At 38.2% G+C, this 12,711-nt stretch overlaps 1 protein-coding gene across 1 annotated transcript in view; it reads left to right on the top strand.

Moving 5' to 3' along the window:
• Positions 1-12,711, top strand: part of LOC126187541 (putative glycerol kinase 5) — a 417,517-nt gene that overhangs the window by 328,140 nt on the left and 76,666 nt on the right. The window contains exon 7 of the mRNA XM_049928689.1: positions 8,020-8,124. Coding sequence (XP_049784646.1) covers positions 8,020-8,124 — 105 coding nt within the window. The remainder of the gene's footprint in view (positions 1-8,019; positions 8,125-12,711) is intronic.

Raw genomic sequence — 12,711 nt, 5'->3', positions numbered from 1 at the left:
TTACAAAAGTCAAGTGGCACCGGATTCCAAACAAAGGAGGAGAGCCATAGGCGCATATGAATAAGGCAATAAGAAACATTAAACAATGAAAAAATCCATTTTTGACTGTATAATATAACTGGATGGATAAAAAAATCTAGTCACCAAGCGGTGGCAGAACACACACATAAAAAATGTTTATAATTATGCAAGCTTTTGGAGCCAGTGGCTCCTTCTTCAGGCAGAAGAGTTGAAGGGGAAGGAAGAGGGGTGATGGAAAAGGACTGGAGAGATCCTGGAAAAGTGGTAGATTTCAGAAAAGTCACCCAGAACCACACGTCAGGGGAGACTTTACTGGACAGGATGAGAATGAAAGACATCCCATCTAGTAAGCCTCCTCTGACATGTGGTTCTGGGTGACTTTTCTGAAATCTACCCCTTGTCCTAGACCTCTCCAGTCCTTTTCCCTCACCCTTCTTCCTTCCCCTTCAACTGTTCCGCCTGAAGAAGGAGCCACTGTCTCTGAAAGCTTGCCTAAGTATAGCCTACTTGTGTGTGTGTGTGTGTGTGTGTGTGTGTGTGTGTGTGTGTGTGTGTCTGTGTGTGTTTTCTGCTGCTGCTTGGTGAGTAGACTTTTTATCTGTCCTATTAGATAATAAGAAGCATTATGATAGACAGATATAAATTAAGACTCAGTTGAGACACATACAAGGGAGAAGTGGAACATACATGAAAGGGAAATCATGAAGCTGAACATGGCAAGCAGGCTGAACTATGAGTGAAAGAAGAAAAGAAAAAAAGTACTGGTACATGGAACAAAGATGGTGGGGAAGCAGTAGAGAAGAACAGGAAAGATGGGAGAGAGCAGAAAGAACAACCCAGAAGAATGAGAGATTTTCTTCAGAGTAAGGAAGGAAGTGGCCAGAACAGGTAAGGTGGACCAGAAGACAGGGGATGAAGGTGGAACAGGACGAAATTTAGAACAAGTTTAGGAAACTCAACAGTAGAGACAATATCAGGAAATTCAAAAAGATTCTGATCGGCTTCAGGGGTAGAGAAATGTTTGTAAAAGATATTAAAGGAGGTCTGGCCATTAGTGCAAAGGAGAACTATAGGATAATTGCATTGTACTTAATGAGCCTACTGAACTGCAAACCACCTGAAGATGAGCTGGCATTGGTAACGGGCATAGAATAGGAGAGGAAGGGGGAAGGGGGGAAGAGGCATGCCTTCCAATCAGGAATGTGGCTGAACAGGCTGTAGGTGATTTACCAAATAGTAAGACAACTGAAGAAGATGGAGTATCAGATGAGATGATAGAGTTGGGATGCGTCAAAACAGTAGACAACATGACCGAGGTTTTCTGCTAGATTTAGAGACAAAGGAGTTACCAGAAGGATGGGAGGATTTGATTATAGCACCAAAACGTGGAAAGGGGGTCAAAAGGGAAGCAAAAAATTACAGAAGAATATCACTACTAGAGGTTGGCTGCAAGGTACTGTTGAAAGTTCTCCTGACGAGATTAAAACAACAGATAGAAAGTGCATTTGGAGATGATCAAGCAGGCTGTAGGAAGGAAAGAGAATGCATAGAACAGATATTTAACCTGAAACAACTAATAGAACATAGGGCCTTAAAACACAAACGATAGTAACTCGATAAACATACTCTTAGAAGGATCCTGAAGAACAAAGGACTAGGTGGCATTACATGAGGAATAATAATGGAAATTTTGACAGACACAAAGGCATGGGTGAGATTCAGAGGAGCATTCTTGGAAGAGTTTTAGATCAAAATCAGTGTCACACACATAGATGGAGTGTTGTCAGTTTTGTTCACCATAGCATAGATGAAGTGATCAGACAACGTGGAGAGCAGTAAATGAGAAAATGGATATACCAAAGACATGCAAGAAGGATTTACAGATAACATAGCAGTATTAAGTGAGACAGAAAAAGATGCAGAGATATAGCTAACAACCTATGCCAGACAGCCAAAAGGTTGGGGCTGGGGATTGCGTAGAACAAGACAAAGGCATTGAATACCACTGGAGATTGGAAAACACCAGAAGGTACCATGCAAAAGGTGGACAACTTTAAATATCTGGGAAAATATATAAAAGTAAGAAACAAGAAAAATGAGGGAATAATAAAGAGTGAAGAAGATGATGTCAGGCTTCTGTATGATCAGAAATATGTACTGTAAAGAGACTATATCCACAGATGCAAAGAGAAGATACTGCAAGCCAGTGGTGAGGAATGTGGTTCTGTATGCAGCTGAGATGATAATACTAAGGAGGAATGCTGCAGAACAAGTAGGTAAACGAGATAAAAATACTGAGGGTACTACTAGGCACTAAAATAGGTGACTAGGCACTAAAATAGGTGACTAGGCACTAAAATAGTTGGTGAGAGAGAGATGCAAAGAACTAGGAAGGAGCAGTACTGAAGCTTTAGGACAATATTAGGAGAAATCAGATGGAAAAGGGCACAATTTGCCAGGCATGTAATCAGTATGAACATGGATAGAATGAAGAAAAGGGTATGGGAGAAAATAGGGAGGACGAGAAAAAAAAACCGAAACCAAATGAGTTGCTGAACTTAAGGAGGATTGGTTGGAATTGGGGATCAAAGTGGAAGGGAAGGAGAATAGGAGAAACAAGTAGAAACTGACGCTATGCCAGGGACTGAAGACACAGAAGGATGTACGGAAAGGATAGTATGTTGCCAATGTAACAGACAAAAGAGGATACTGAAGGAAGATCTCAGAAGAAGAGCAGGAGAGAAGAGGGGGAAGGATGAGAAGCTTGTGGGGGAGTGGAGCCAGAATTGAAGCCTGTGGGCTCTTTTTGTGATTTTTCTCCCCAGTCACTAAAATTTTCTCACATTCCAACATTATTCAAATTATTCAGAACAACTTTTTGCATTCTGTTAATTATGTATGATTCAACCCAGTTGTGTGTAAAGCCACCAATTCTATAAAAACATAAGTTTCTCTGGGATTGTAACATCTACACAGTGCAGCATCTTAGAGAGATCACAAAAAATGTCAGCTGGTAATATTTTATTATGTAATGCTTGTAATATTTGGTGATTGAATGTATGAACAACATTCTCAGTTGTGCAACCCTTGGTGGAATCCAGACTGTGATGTACTAGGCAAATTATTTCTACTTACATGTGGGACTACTCTTGAGTAACGTGATTCTTCAACTGCTCCCAGCATAATTTATGATGAAAAAGTTCATGAGTGAACAGCTCCTTATCACTGTCCACTGAGCACAGGATTTCAGCAACTGACGACATTGCCATCACTCTGTGCACTGGTGAACTGATTGCCTAGGAGCTAGTATAAAGCTTATAGCTCTTCCCTCCTTGTTCCTAACTGGTGTTCTGCATGCCGTCCATGTCCTGATGTGGGGGTTCATCCAGCAGCTCCTCCCTCTCTCCTCCCAGTACCAAGTCACTCTGTCTGAGGTTTGTGCCCAGGGACGCGTGCTGGTGGCACCTCCACTGTTGCTCTGCCTGCCCCCCCAGAGCCAATGCATTGTCAGGCATCACCTTGCTCTTCTTATCAGACTCCCTGCAGATTCCTAGGCCTCACTAAGAATGTACTCACTGTCACAATTTATCAATGGTTCTGTTGCACAAATATAAATAGATTCTTTAATGACACAGTCACAGAAGTAAGACATCTGTGTCAGAACCCTAATATGGTTGTACTCCATTCTGTCTAATTCCAAAAGGCAATGTTCCATGACTTCTGACTTTTTAGGCTACTGCAGTCTGGTGTGCTGTTGATGTTCTCAGCAATGATCATAGGCACTAAGCACATTTGACCTATGTAGGTCATGCCACATTGGCAGGGGATCTGATAGATCCTGGGTTTCCATACTCCAAAGTTGTTCTTGACAGTACCAAGCAGTGCTTGTATTTTAGCTAGCAGATGTAAGATAATCTTCACTTGATGTTTATGAATTCAAATGGCTCTGAGCACTATGGGACTTAACATCTTTGGTCATCAGTCCCCTAGAACTTAGAACTACTTAAAACCTAACTAACCTAAGGACATCACATACATCCATGCCCGAGGCAGGATTCGAACCTGCGACCATAGCGGTCACGCGGTTCCTGACTGAAGCGCCTAGAACTGCACGGCCACACCGGCCGGCTTTATGAATTCAATCTTTGTAGATAATGCACCACAAAATAGAATAAATGCAATGGCCACATCCTCCTGAAGTTTACCTTAGGCTTTGTGATTCTGACATCCTTGTGAGCTTTGCCACTGTCTCTGTTTTCACCGGAGTACCTGTATACAAATCTTTGGAACTGATTGGCCAGAAATTTGACAGACCTTTATAGGCATGTCTTGACATTAACAGTGGTTGCTGGGATCAGACAGAGGGAGTAGCCATGGGATGCCACTTTCACCAGTGGAACATTAATGAGGAAGCCCTGAAATTAGTGAAGGACACTGTCATTGTAAGGCCACATAGAAGAGGCAAGAAAAATAATTTCCTCATACAGCTGAATTCCATACATCAGAACATCAATTTTACCATGGAAGTTGAAATGAAAGAAGTTTTCCCATTTCTGGATGTCCTGGTAAAAAAGAGGAGCAGATGGCACATTGTGCCATAGCATGTAGCATAAGAAGACGTGACACACACAAGCCTGTATTTGCATCCAGACAGCTGTCACCACCTGGTGCAGAGGAATGACATGCTCAAAACATTGGTACATAGAAGTCACATCCTCTCCAGCACTGAGAGCCTCAACCAAGAACTTGAAAATCTGAGGATGGTGTTCCTGCAATGCCCATTGCATTTAATCCATTTTGTGGCACATTATACAGAAAGGCTGCACAAATACTTCGAAAACATCAAGTGAAGACTGTCTTCCACTCACCAAGTGAAACACAAGCACTGCTTAGTAGTATTAAGTACAACCTCAGACTACGGGAATCTGGGGTCTATCAGATTGCCTGCAAATGTGGCCTGACTTATATAGATCAAACGGTGTGTGCTGTCAAAGATCATTGCCGAGAATACCAACAGCACACCAGACTTCAACAGCCTAACAAGTTGGCAGTCACAGAACATTGCCTATCAAAATTATATGAAATGGATTAGGACCATGCTAAGACTCTGAAGACTCTGACACAGACATCAAACTGCTGGAATGTGTCATTAAAGAATCCATTGAGATTCAAATAAGGGAACTGCCGATGAATTGCAATAGTGATTATGTCCTTAGTAATGCCTGGGGACCCACATGAGTCTTGAGTGATAAGAGGAGAGCGGTGTCCCACAGTGAACTGACTTGGTGGGGAAGGCAGAGCAGCAGTGGAGATGCTCTCAGCAGACATCCCTGAGGGTGAACTTCGGACAGAGGGACTTGATGGAGGGAGGAGGAATGAGGGGGGGGGGAGGGGGATGAATGCCCACTTTTGGACATTGACCAGGTGCAGAATGCCAGGTCAGATGAAGGGGATAGGAGATATAAGCCCTGCATCAGGTCATAGGTAATCAGTTCGTCAGAGCACTGATGCTGGTAACAGTAGTATGCTGAAATATTGTGCAAGTGAAGCAATAAGTAACTACAACATTCAGAAAAATCGAATGTTAGAAGGCCACTATCATTCAGTACAGGCAAAATAATCTTTTCCAATCCAGTCAGATGCATTTCCACCAAAGCATGAATCAGCAGACTCAACAGATGAAAGACAAAAGGAAGAGGCAACAACTCGGTACTGGAAAGGTCTTTGGGAAATTGAAAAAGAGTACAACAAAACTGCTCGGTGGATAAGGGAATCTGAGAAGAACTTTTCTAAGAATGGAATGCAACAGCTGGAGATCGTATCTGAAATGAGTGAAGAAAGTCAAGAATGAGACATGTCTTTGCAACAAATAACTGCATGACTTCTAGCTCAAACAAGTGACCAATCAGCATATGTAAACAGGTCAACACTTTAGTACAATGCTACAGGTGGGAAACATCGGTGAATGGTAAACAACTGGAAAAAGTATTTCACTTAGAAGGGCACAGCTAAAGGGGCAATATCTATAAATTGCAGTTCAGTATTATGACTGCCAATCATTTTCAAGTTGCTGATAGGCATTATAGCCAGCAAAATTCAGGACTTTCGGGAAGAAAATATCCTCATACCAGCAGAACAAAAAGGTAATAAGTGAAGAATCTGGGGCACAAAAGATCAGCTCATGATTGACAAAATTATGTGGAAATCTGCAAATTTGGGAAAACAAATCTGCACATGACTTGGATTGACTGGAAAAAAAAAGAAAAAAAAAAGCCTTTGACTCACTGCATGCAATTGAACCATAAAGTGCCTGGAAACCAGGAAAAACATTGGCAGATTCATAGAAAATGTGATGGAGCATCAGGAAGCATCACTATTCATCAGCAATGAAAATTACAGGATAGTCATGTTGGAAATGAATGTTACGGACTAGTCGACATCAAGAGATATATTTTCCAGGGGGCACTTGTCCCCACTGCTGTTCATCATCACCTCAATCGCACTGTCAACCATCTTACAGAAAACAAACCTGTGCTATTAAAAGTGAGAAATTTTCAGAAAATAACACATCTGGTCTACAGGGATTTCTTAAAGCTCTATGGAAAACCAGAAATTGAAATCCGCTCTCTAATGATTGCAGGTTGAGTCTTCAGCAGTGACATTCACATGGAATTCTGCTTAGACAAGTGTACTACACTGATACTAAAGAAGGGCAAAATCTCAGAAAGTGAAGGCATGAAATATCAAATGGACAAACTATGATGTGCCAGCAGCCAGAGGCCTGCGTATAGATAAGCTATGTATGCATTTTGCAGCTGAAAAACATCAAGTGTGGGCATTGAAAAAAATGTGGTCAGGAAAGAGTGCATTCAGAGTCTAGAGCTTTCTGTTAATTAATTTTGTGTACTTCATACAAAAGTATCTAATGTGAGTGAATTGTTATCTTCCTGAATTAAAAATTATTGTTTGAACAGAATGAGAATGTATTCCAAATTATCATAATCTTGCAAATGAAACTGTTTTTATAGGACATACAGTTATTCCAAATAGTGTTAGATAATGAATAATAAATGTGAAAGCAATAAACACATATGTAAATATGTGATAACATAATAAAATATGCAATGCATCAAGTATTTAACTAGAAATTGTGTATCATCTACTCCTGTAAAAAATCTAAGCCTGTTATGTTACAACTGCAATATAATTGACAGTTCGTCCAATAAAGCATTACATGGGCAGTTTGTGGAGAAGATTTAAAGCAAAATAGATAAGAGAAAGACCTAGTCTTGGCTGAGCAATGGAATCCTAAAGAACTAAACTGACTGATTTTTGAAGCACCATAAAAAGTCTTCAAGCTAATGCCGTTAGAACCAACCTAGAAATTATCAGAAGACTCAAAGTGCAAACTATGCAAAGAAGCTGAGGAAACCATTGATCAAATCTTGAGTTGCTGCAAAAAGATTGCTCAGACTGATTACAGACATACAATGCTGTGGCAAAAATTATCCACTAGAATTCATTCCAAAATTACTATCTGTTGACGGGAAAGAAATGATGGGACCACAAGTCACAAAAAATGCTGAAAACAAACATCCCATTCACTTTGAGACTATTTACTGCGACCGGCTTGAATTATCCACTGATATCTCTCACAGGCTTAGACACTTGGGAAATGTCCAACTAAAGATAAAATATAAAATCCAGCATAGTGTTCTAATTTGCTTTGTTCACTGTAAAAATTACAATTATATCACCCATTAGTCATTCTGAATATTGTTTATGGTAATTATTTTACTTGTAAATTATTATTAATTTCAGTTGACTGGCTTCATTTTTGCAAATCATGTCTGATGCAGTTACACTGCACTAAAGAGAATTGTAGTTGTATGGGATTTTCTCAGATTTGCACATAATTAGTAGTTGTGTAATATAAATGTTGAATCTAAATGTCAAGAGAAACACTCTATGAATGAAAATAACATTTATTTATTCCAGGATTATATCCACTTATTGGCTGGAAACTGGATGATGAAATTACGTACATAGTAGAGGGGGCTTCAAATGATACAGGATCCCTAATTAACTGGGCACAAACTGTTGGTAAGTTACGTGATTTGGCAGCTGAAATAAATTACAAAAGATTGATAGTTTACTGCAAATGTGAATATTCAGGTTGAAAAGAGAAATATCTTAACGTGTAATATATGTTTTACTATAGCTGCTTACCACACAAGTCTGTGTACCAGAATTTAATATGATACCACACTTATGTTAACTTTTCCTGTTTGGTTTCACAGTCATTTTTGCTATGAATACATAATAATCTATTTTAAAAGTTCTGGAATTGAGATGAAAACAGCACCAGTGCCACTGCTTCCATCCCATAGCCCTACACCAGCACATTATTTCAATGTTTCTGATACTTATGTGATTGTACTCCAGTTTTTTGTACCCTTTTATGAGGCTATTATTTCTATAAAATTTAGTTTCAATTTCATGAATGTACAGTTGACCTTGTGTGGTCTTCCCAGTACTGATAACTGGTTTTGCTACTTGACTGTCTTGTGTGGTTTCAGTAGGTAGCTAACTGTTCTTGACAATGAAGTAAGGGAAAACACAATGAAACTAATTCTGTATGTGTCACTATCACAGTGACTCACTCTTAACATAATATGTTTTCTTATAATATGTTTTCTTCGGAGGAAAAATAAGTTACCACACTCAGTTCTTGTTTTATAAATTACAAGCATGGAATTTACATGCAATGACAAACTGCAACTTTCTGGGCATTGTGTATGTCAGAAGAACAGGATATTGTATTGTCAAGTCTGGCATTATTACTAACTGTAACAAAAACTTTGCATTTGAGTGCTATATAAATATTACATGGTTTTGTGAGTTTTCATTTGTAAAATAATTAAAATGATAAAATGTTTTGTAGTAGATTCTCCTTCAAAGAAAATAAAATGAAATTGTTTAATTGTGTGAATGTCAGTGCCAGATGATGAACCTCTTATCAGAACTGACAGTGGTTAGAAAGAAAACAATTTGCTATTCTCATAAAGGATCTTGTTTGTGATGGACAATGTTAGTATGCTTACAGATCTTCTTGTGGTTCCTGTTATAATAATCAGTTTATTTATTATCATTAAGTCTTAAGGAAACTTTATTCAGAAGGTGACATTTGTGCTTAAATGTTGAATTCCTAATTGGAGGCATAGGGGCATAAGTGCCATACTGACTACACCAAGATATCTGCTGTATTAAATTTCCATAATATATATCATGTTTGCCATATTGTGAATGTCATGGTACACACAAAACATGAAGAAAATTTAAAAAATGAAGAAATTGCTTTCACGACTTCCTATCTTTTGTGCAGAATTTCAAAGATGAAAATATTCATGGGCTATAGCAGCATGGAATGAATATTGATTAATCCATGACAAAGAAGAACAGGATTGCTGTCGGAGAGCTGTCAAATACCTTAGAGATACCGACATGTCACCAAGGAAAGGAACACTCAGATATCTGTGCTTCAGTATTTCTTGCTATCCGTGACACTATAATCAAATGAGGAAAATGTGTTCATGTTCATTGTCACCTCGCTTAACCAATGAGAAAATTATGTTCTGTTGTTTATGGTGATCGGAAAATTATGAAGCGAAAACTTAGACTCATGAAAAATTGTCTTGTGCACCTACCTAATGGTGTATAGTACCGACTTTCATTCTAATTATGGTGCCAACACGTCAAGTTCTGGACTCAATGAGACACTAAAAGCATTGGTTCCCTGTAAGCACTCAACCGCTAAACAGGTTGGTAAGAGCTAGGCCAAATCCCTAGGTGTACACATCTTGCTCAGTGATATTCAGTGGAGGGATCACAAAGCATTCTAGAGTCCATAACGAGTTCCTCAAACTATTCTGAGGCAATTCAGCAGTAACTGACTGAGGCATTAGCTTAGCTGAAGGTACTGGTCATCCGTAAGGAACTGTAGGTGCACAAACAGATGCAACTGTTTGATTCACCAATGAGATTAGATTAGATTAGATTAGATTAATACTAGTTCCATGGATCATGAATACGATATTTCTTAATGATGTGGAATGAGTCAAATTTTCCAATACATGACATAATTAAGTTAATTTAACAACATACTTAAGTTAATATAACAACTTTTTCATTTTTTGTGTTTTTTTTATTTTTATTTTTTTATTTTTTTATTAATATTTTTTTTAAATTTATATCTAAAAATTCCTCTATGGAGTAGAAGGAGTTGCCATTCAGAAATTCTTTTAATTTCTTCTTAAATACTTGTTGGTTATCTGTCAGACTTTCGATACTATTTGGTAAGTGACCAAAGACTTTAGTGCCAGTATAATTCACCCCTTTCTGTGCCAAAGTTAGATTTAATCTTGAATAGTGAAGATCATCCTTTCTCCTAGTATTGTAGTTATGCACACTGCTATTACTTTTGAATTGGGTTTGGTTGTTAATAAAAAATTTCATAAGAGAGTATATTTACTGAGAAGCTACTGTGAATATCCCTAGATCCTTAAATAAATGTCTGCAGGATGATCTTGGGTGGACTCCAGCTATTATTCTGATTACACGCTTTTGTGCAATAAATACTTTATTCCTCAGTGATAAATTACCCCAAAATATGATGCCATATGAAAGCAACGAGTGAAAATAGGCGTAGTAAGCTAATTTACTAAAATGTTTATCACCAAAATTTGCAATGACCCTTATTGCATAAGTAGCTGAACTCAAACGTTTCAGCAGATCATCAATGTGTTTCTTCCAATTTAATCTCTTATCAATGGATACACCTAAAAATTTGGAATATTCTACCTTAGCTATATGCTTCTGATTAAGGTCTATATTTATTAATGGCGTCATACCATTCACTGTACGGAACTGTATGTACTGTGTCTTATCAAAATTCAGTAAGAGTCCATTTACAAGGAACCACTTAGTAATTTTCTGAAAGACAGTTTTGACAATTTCATCAGTTAAGTCTTGTTTGTCAGGTGTGATTACTATACTTGTATCATCAGCAAAGAGAACTAACTTTGCCTCTTCATGAATATAGAATCGCAAGTCATTAATATATATTAAGAACAACAAAGGACCCAAGACTGACCCTTGTGGAACCCCATTCTTGATAGTTCCCCAGTTTGAGGAATGTGCTGATCTTTTCATATTATGAGAACTACTTATTTCAACTTTCTGCACTCTTCCAGTTAGGTACGAATTAAACCATTTGTGCACTTTCCCACTCATGCCACAATACTTGAGCTTGTCTAGCAGAATTTCATGATTTACACAATCAAAAGCCTTTGAGAGATCACAAAAAATCCCAATGGGTGGTGTTCGGTTATTCAGATCATTCAAAATTTGATTGGTGAAAGCATATATGGCATTTTCTGTTGAAAAACCTTTCTGGAAACCAAACTGACATTTTGATAGTACTTCATTGTTACAGATATGTGAAGCTACTCTTGAATACATTACTTTCTCAAAAATTTTGGATAAAGCTGTTAGAAGGGAGATTGGGCGGTAATTGTTGACATCAGATCTATCCCCCTTTTTATGCAAAGGTATAACAATAGCATATTTCAGTCTATCAGGGAAAATTCCCTGTTCCAGAGAGCTATTACACAGGTGGCTGAGAAACTTACTTATCTGTTGAGAACAAGCTTTTAGTATTTTGCTGGAAATGCCGTCAATTCCATGTGAGTTTTTGCTTTTAAGCAAGTTTATTATTTTCCTAATTTCTGAGGGAGAAGTGGGTGAGATTTCAATTGTATCAAATTGCATAGGTATGGCCTCTTCCATTAACAGCCTAGCATCTTCTAATGAACACCTGGATCCTACTATATCCACAACATTTAGAAAATGATTGTTAAAAATATTTTCAACTTCTGACTTTTTGTTCGTAAAGTTTTCATTCAATTTGATGGTAATACTGTCTTCCTGTGCTCTTGGTTGACCTGTTTCTCTTTTAATAATATTCCAAATTGTTTTAATTTTATTATCAGAGTTGCTGATTTCAGACATGATACACATACTTCTGGATTTTTTAATAACTTTTCTTAATATAACACAGTAGTTTTTATAATGTTTGATAGTTTCTGGGTCACTACTCTTTCTTGCTGTCAGATACATTTCCCTTTTCCGGTTACAAGATATTTTTATACCTTTAGTAGAGTCTTTGGTAGATGTATTAGGGGGTCCTCTTTCATATTATGCTAACATTCTCCATATGAGAGCAATGAATTCAGGGAGAACAGTTGCCTCTTCCTACCAAAGGTGGTTTGGATGACCCCCCTCCCCCACACAAACTGGAAGGAGAGGGGGGGAAGAGAGAGAGAGAGAGAGAGAGAGAGAGAGAGAGAGAGAGAGAGAGAGAGAGAGATTAATGAGGCACACCTTGTGTTTCAGGGGTCAGACTTCATACAACAGACTCGGCTAATGGACACAGACTAGAGCTGCATTTCATTCTGGCTATTCTGTGTTAAACTTGCCTAGCAGTGACTGGGCTATAATTGCGCTTTTCATCGTAATGCTCACAGCATTGCGCCCTGTAATTGCTGTGTCAGTAAGTAGTGGCTGTTTCACACTACAGACATGTTCAAACTATTAGAGTTAAGACATTTTTTCCAAAACTTTACATTTATT

The sequence above is a fragment of the Schistocerca cancellata genome, chromosome 5 (assembly GCF_023864275.1).
Source record: "Schistocerca cancellata isolate TAMUIC-IGC-003103 chromosome 5, iqSchCanc2.1, whole genome shotgun sequence".
NCBI classification, from domain to species: Eukaryota; Metazoa; Arthropoda; class Insecta; order Orthoptera; family Acrididae; genus Schistocerca; species Schistocerca cancellata.
Note: the sequence above shows the minus strand (reverse complement) of the source record. Positions and strands in the feature narration are given on the sequence as shown.